This window comes from Palaemon carinicauda, chromosome 4, assembly GCF_036898095.1.
Source record: "Palaemon carinicauda isolate YSFRI2023 chromosome 4, ASM3689809v2, whole genome shotgun sequence".
In the NCBI taxonomy this organism is placed as follows: Eukaryota; Metazoa; Arthropoda; class Malacostraca; order Decapoda; family Palaemonidae; genus Palaemon; species Palaemon carinicauda.
In genome coordinates this window covers 79379375-79386619 of record NC_090728.1, presented here as the reverse complement: position 1 = coordinate 79386619, position 7245 = coordinate 79379375, and the positions used below count along the sequence as shown (strand labels likewise).

Genomic DNA, 7245 nt, shown 5'->3' with positions numbered 1-7245 from the left:
CACAAGAACAAAATTTCATGTTCAGTCACAGATGTCTGCTGGAGTCCAAGGGCAAGGAGTCACTAAAAGGAGGCAGGGACAATGCCCTAGCAGGACAATGCCCTAGAGACTGACCATTCACACATTTGATTAGCACCCAAGCCCCTCTCTATCCAAGCTGGGACCAGGAGAAACCAAGCAATGGCTGCTTATGACTCAGCAGGTAGACTTTAGGCTCCCCCAAACACCCGTGCTTAGCTTACAAGGATGGTGAGGTTTCAGACACTACAAAAAAACTTTAAACTTGAGTGGGTCTCGAACCCCAGTCCGGCATGTCGTCAGGCAGGGACGTTTCCAATAGGCTTCTGCAATCCTAAAAGAAGACCGTAATCCTATTGTCTCACATCTTCATATCATGCCAGAACAGACTATATGACTTAAATGAATTCTTTCAACACGAAAATCAAAATTGCCCACCATCACTGGCACAGAATTGGAAGATGCATCAGGGCACAAACTCTACTAGAACAGCAGGCCTCAGAAATCCATGACAAAAAAAAAAAAAAAAAAAAAAAAAAAAAAACACCAATTATGTTTTCATAATGGATGGTACAGCTCTCACAAATGCTCTTACACCAACCGAGAAGTCTAGATTTAAGAGTTATGCAAAGGATGAAGTTCTGTCCAAGCATACACAGATGTAAAAACAATCCCACATTGTATTTGACGTTTTTAGAACAGACAGTATGAAACCACAAACAAGACGAAAAAGAGGCGCAGAAGTTTGCCACAGAGTGATTAGCACTGCAAAAACTTCCAGATATTAGGCGAGCTTCCTTAGTAATGACCAGAACAAAACTGAACAATATGCATATTTGACAGACACAATCGTTTCATCTCCAGCAAATGTAACAACATGCATTATTGTCACCAAAGGTGATGCAGCGCTCTGTAGCAAGACTGAACAAGACACTGCTGACCTACAAGACTGCACTCTCAAAGAGGCAGACACTAAAGTACTTTTGCATGCTGCAAGGCATGAAGATATCTCAACTGCGATTGTATGTAGTTCAGACACCGATGTTGTCATCACAGCAGCATCTAGCATGGGAAATAAATTGGTTTGGATAAACTATGGACTAAATTCGAAAGAGGAAAAGACATGAAGTGGATATGTATTCGTGAAATTGCAGCAGCCATGAGACTAATAGCTTCAGCCCTTCCCTTTTTTCCAATCATTTATTTAGTGGGTGTGACAATAAATGCTTGGAAAATGAAAGAAGTCTTCATGGTAAACATGGACTGTGTTTCAGTGTGCCACACCTATCCTCACCAAACTAAGTTCAACACCATCAGCTGTAAAAGTTGAAGACTGCAAATTGATGAACAGTTTGTGGTGCTAATGTACAACTGAATCAGTTCATATGAAGATGTAAATGAGGTTAGACTTGATCTCTGTAAGGAAGCAAAGATCTCACGATTGCATTCCCCCTACAAGGGCTGCTCTTATAAAACATTGCAAGGGAACTGCCTTTCAAGAAGGACATATTTGGAGCCAGTTTTTCGTATGTCATTTAATTTTGCCCAGTCCAAGACACTTGGGATGGGAAAAGATTGATAGAACTTGTTTTCTGTATTAGACAGACTGTGCTTGACTGTACTCTAAAGTAAAAGACATCTATCTAATCTCAGAATAAAAGAAAAGTAAAGAAAAACACTTTGACAGCCTTGAAACTAGAAACAGTAAGATGACAGATAAAGATTACCATCAAACATAGTCGGAGAACTGTAGAGTTTATATGTCGAAATTTAACGAATATCTATACTTACTTATCAATACTTATGGATCCCAATAGCAAAAATTCAAATTTTTGAGCTTCCATTTATTTGAAAAAAAGATATATGTAAGCATTATTCATATTAGATTGTCGCACCTGCTAAAAGCCATCTTTTGAGGAGCTTGAGAGTAAATTATTCACTTATTAATGATACTTTCTCCGTCATTGTTTTCCGGACACTCAGGATAACGTGTTCCCAACGTGCGAAAACCAGATAGTTCAATAAAAGATTGTTATCCTTTACCAATATATTTTGCATAGTTATCCAAATTGTCTACGCCTATCACAACTCTCGTGAATTCAAGAATTCCATTGAAATGAATGACCTGCATCATTCACAATCCATTTTATTATTATTATTATTATTATTATCATTATTATTATTATTATTATTATTATCATTATTATTATTATTATTATTATTATTATTATCATTGTAAGCTAAGCTACAACCCTAGTTGGAAAAGCTCCAACAGGGAAAAATATCCCAGTGTGAAATAAATAAACTACAAGAGGAGTAATAACAATCAAAATGAACTATTTTAAGATCATTAACAACATTAAATTAGATCTATCATATATAAACTATAAAACCTTCATAAAAACAAGAGGAAGAGAAACAAGATAGAATAGCGTGACCGAATGTACCCTCTAGCAAGAGAACTCTAATCCAAGACAGTGGAAGATCATGGTACAGAGGCTATGGCACTACCCGAGACTAGAGAACAATGGTTTTATTTTGGAGTGTCCTTCTCCTAGTAGAGCTGCTTACCGTAGCTAGAAAGTCTCTTCTACCCTTACCAAGAGGAAAGTAGCCACTGTACAATAATATTGCAGGAGTTAACCCTTTGAGCAAAGAAGAATTGTATGGTAATCTCCGTGTTTTCAGGTGTATGATTAAAGAGGAGAATGTGAAAACAATAGGCCAATCTATTTGGTGTATGTGTAGGCAAAGAAAAAAGGAATCGTAACCAGAGAGAGGGATCCAATGTAGTACTGCCTGACCAGCCAAAGGCTCCAGTAACTCTCAAGCAGTAGTATCTCAACGGGTGGTTGGTGCCCTGGCCATCATCAATGATAGAATTGTAAAAAAGTTGCTGTACTAGATCTAGATTCCATTTCTTTTTTTCAAGATTTAACTATCTATATCCTTGGCAATGGGGCATTTAAAAAAAAAAAAATATGTTCATGGTTATTAAGTAATCCTACGAATGAACAGACAGGTCGACAAATTATACGACGTGAGATAGACTATAACTTTCCTCAGACATATTTTTCCAAAGGAGGTAATTACAAATGAATTTAGATCCAGAACCTAAGGCGCAAGCTTCTTGGGTTTTATCTTGTACCTCTCTCTTTAAAACCCTAAAAATCAAACATATGACAATTTCCATGGCGAACACCAATCTCCAAGTAATAAAACTATTCATATCTTGAAATATCATTTTAAAGGATATAAACAGACATGGGTGAAATCACAATTTCCTAAGATGAAAACGTGAAAGATTTACAATGAACGAATAAACAGTAAAGTTAGCCATTAAATAATTTCTATACTTTTGTTAAATTAACCGAACCAAAGCATTTGAAAACCTTCAAATAAATATTGAAAATCGGCCGTAATTATGAAAAGTAATTTCCCTTGCCATCTAATCAAATATGTATATATATATATATATATATATACATATATATATATATATATATATATATATATATATATATATATATATGTATGTATATATACATACATATATATATATATATATATATATATATATATATATATATATATATATATATATATATATATATCATTTGGCTTTCAACATTAAGTTTTGTATACCACGTTATCTCATAATACTTCATATTGTAACGAAAGAAATGTGCAATTCGATAGAAAAAATGTATCGTTGTAGATACTTACTGTCGCTTTTTTCCTTTTTTCAAGATGAAAGTGTATTTCTTGATTTAAGGCAACTTGAGACATTTCTGAAATAAAACAAAGGAATGTATTAAAATACCCTACTCCATTTTGGTACTTTTAAGAACATTATTTTCTGTAATCGTGCAAAAAAAAAGAAGAAAAAAAAGATGGATGAGAACATTGTGTTTGGAAAAAAACCTACTGAATAGCTTTCGTTTTCTAAAAAAAAAAAAAAAAAAAAACGAGAAGGAAAAAATATTTGTCAAACCTTATGTTATAAACATTATCTGAAGACTTCTAAAACATTAGCTGATCTTTTTGATGTGCAACCGGCAACTTAAAGAAAACTTTAAAGATTAATCTAGGTAATGAAAACATTGCTTGACTCAATAATTGAATCAAGTTGTATCTATAAATACATAAATCTATCATGTGTGTATGCGTGACTGCCTTTGGCATGCAGCCTTTATGTAGAAAGTTTGTGCATGAGCATACATAGATTAAGGTATTTTCGCAGATTACTTGAATTCTTAAAAAGATTCGGTAATAAATCAGTAAGTTATTTCCTTTGAGAATTCTACCTTTTTTTCCCTCGCATTGCTGCTCTCATTAATTTTTTAAAACGGAATAAAAATATAAATATTGAGCAGAAATATTCATGAAACTTTCGATTCGAAAAGTATACAATTGTTGTTTCCCTACATATTTCAAAATTCTATTCATATTAGCCATGTTATTTTTAGAGTAATAAGTATTATGGGTAAGAGATTGAAGTATCCTACTTTACGTACACTGTTTTGTACTTTAGATAACTTTTTTAATTTAAAATTCATCAGGAGAGTCAATAAAGAAGGACACCTGACCGATAAAGTGCAAAGGAGACAGTAACCCTGGTGAAGGATTTACTGTACTCTCCTTACCTTTTAAAGTCCTGCCACTAATTTCTCAAGAAATTTCCTTCCTTCCTTTATTTAGTTTCTTACGAGGCCTCTTATTACGTAGGAAAGTTCATTTATGATCGATAGTAACGTCAATTGTCAATCCATTACCCTTATATGAAGAAGTATTTTGGCAGTTGGTGAACTGAAGGAAATTATGTCATCCAAACATATCTCGGCAAACTTTGAGGCCCTTTCTCTCTCTTTCTGTTTCACTCCTCGACGTCATAGTGACATCACTAGACTTCATCTAGACGAGATCTCATTGGTTGACTTTAGTGACTCACTTCATCCGTTTAATCTGATTGGTTGTCGGGTCAGAGAGCTAGAGTACCCGTGTGGATCTTACGAAGGGTCTTATGGACTTACCACCTCTACATTCTTCTTTTGATCTAACATGCTGAACTCTGATCACGGAAACTCGCATGAGATCATTAGTAATTAATAGGTAATGATTGTTACTGGATAATAAAGGGAGATGAGAGAGAACAGCTGGCATCACCCGGCCTTGCCATATTAGGAAAGCTTGTCCTGTGAAAGTGAGTAGGGAGGGAAGGGGCAGGGCTTACTCCTCACACTGAGGTAGGTGGGAGTTAACATCAACACTCGACAGTTGTGTCTCATTCTGTGAACACGTACGTTCGCGAAGCTCTCTCGTGGGCTCTCCACTCTCTTAGGATAAATTCGGGTTTCATAAATCACTAATCCAAAATGGCTTACCACGGTCCCTCCTACGGCCTCAGCAGGGAATGCCAGATGAAGGTAAGATCTAACAACCTATGACAAGCTCTTTGAAGAGCGAGATAAATGGCCGTTGGTATCGCTTGAGATGTACGCTTCCCCTCCCTCTATCGACTACTATCTGGTTCATACACGGGCTTGTATTTCTACTGCTTCATCGTAGGGTCTTTCTGACACCTGTTGAACAATCTCTTTTACTTGGAATCCGTGGCTGTTCTCACGATCTAATTCGAGAACGACACCTGTAGAGGTAACCAGTGTTATCTCGTGACTTTTGCACATCTTTTAAGATTTTATGAGGCTGTAACAACCACGTCTGAACTTACATGTACTTTTCAACCTTGAAATAACTTGTTCTAACCGATACTCCTTATAGTGGTTGTCAGGTACGCACTTCAAAGTACCAGTTCAGGATGTTAATACGTCCAAAAGGGGTTAGCCATTTATTGTATTCTTGAGAACGTTCAATGCCGTATACATTTTAGTGGTAAAAGGAAAAGGGTTATGTGTATATAAGAATGTATTCCATTGAGCCTTTTTTTATGAGTTCGCAAAGATTAGAAAGACGTTCAATAAACCAATATATCAACGATGTTTTTGTTTTTTTTTTGTTTTTTTGTAAAATATGAAGATTCTGATGGAAATTTTGTTGGATACATAGACTGCATTTATTGAATGTACCGAAATAAAATTTGCAACTCATTGGCAGTAAATCAAGTGTCTTAAAATTCAACTTATTTTCTCTTTATATGGGTGAATGAATAGTAAACGTAACAAATTAAAGCCTTTTATAGAAAACTTAATTACCCTCGAATTGATGAATGGTAGCCTATTGAAAAATATAAAGCTGTTCTGTGAAATAGTACATTAAAAAAATAATAACACCCAATCGTGTCAACATTTTAGTGACTGTTTCGTCCGTAAACAAGCTATTTAGATATCAGGTTCTGATTAATGTCTGAGCTGTTATACTCAGTCTTGTAAAGGCGAGTGACTTTTTTCATATAAGATAACCATGCTTTCGGCACCACTATTTTATAGCAATTACTACGGTAAAAAATTATAAAGTTTATTTGTTTACAACATAAGGCAACTCGCTGATTCACTTGTCGGCGAAGTTATAGGAATGAGAAAACTAACTCTCAAGTATATAGGACTGCAAGCAACCTTACAACTGCCACTAGTTCGAATTCATCCGTTTTTGTCTTTAGCGGGGATTCGGTCATTAAGTTGGCTAAAAAAAAGTTAATTATCTTATGTCATATATTTACATTCAAGAAGAAAAATGGCAAGATCTCTGTTTACACGATTAACTAGTTGTTAAACAAGGACTTGGTTAGTTCTGTAAAACTCATCTTCGAACGGTTCGTCCCAGTGCAAGCAAATGTGGCCGGTGGATGTTCACTGCTTGCTTAAGAATCAGATGTGCTAAGCATTTGCTTTGGATTACCGGTCTGTTTTTTGCACTATAGTTGTCTCTAGACTTAGCAGCCCTTTTCGGTTTCGCATTATTTATGAAATTCTTGCAGTTCTACACTTTCTATTTTTTCAAAGTCTATATATCTACAGTTGCTCCGAACAAGCTAGATTTATTGGATTATTTCTGTGGAATTATTGCAAACCGAACAGACCGCTTATTAAGGTCTAGAAGTTTGAGCTATTATCGGAAGAAGAACCAAGTACGGGTTGTACATGGAAAAGACGGTGTTAGAAGAGGTCAGAGTTCTTCCCATGTTCAAAAGAGATGGGTCTGGCTGGGTGGAGCAGAGTCGCACTTCAGACTTGCCTGTTCATCTTGTTCATAATAGCAAGAGACGCCTAG

General features: G+C 35.6%; 1 protein-coding gene across 3 annotated transcripts in view; it reads left to right on the top strand.

The window, feature by feature from the left end:
• The first annotated feature begins 5272 nt into the window (after positions 1 to 5272).
• The window catches only part of LOC137640022 (myophilin-like), a 141996-nt gene continuing 140023 nt past the window's right edge, over positions 5273 to 7245 (top strand). For 2 of the 3 annotated variants that reach the window (XM_068372386.1, XM_068372383.1), the window contains exon 1: positions 5273 to 5444. In XM_068372386.1, coding sequence (XP_068228487.1) covers positions 5394 to 5444 — 51 coding nt within the window. In that variant the 5' untranslated portion in view covers positions 5273 to 5393. The remainder of the gene's footprint in view (positions 5445 to 7245) is intronic. The other variant, XM_068372385.1, reaches the window with a different exon arrangement.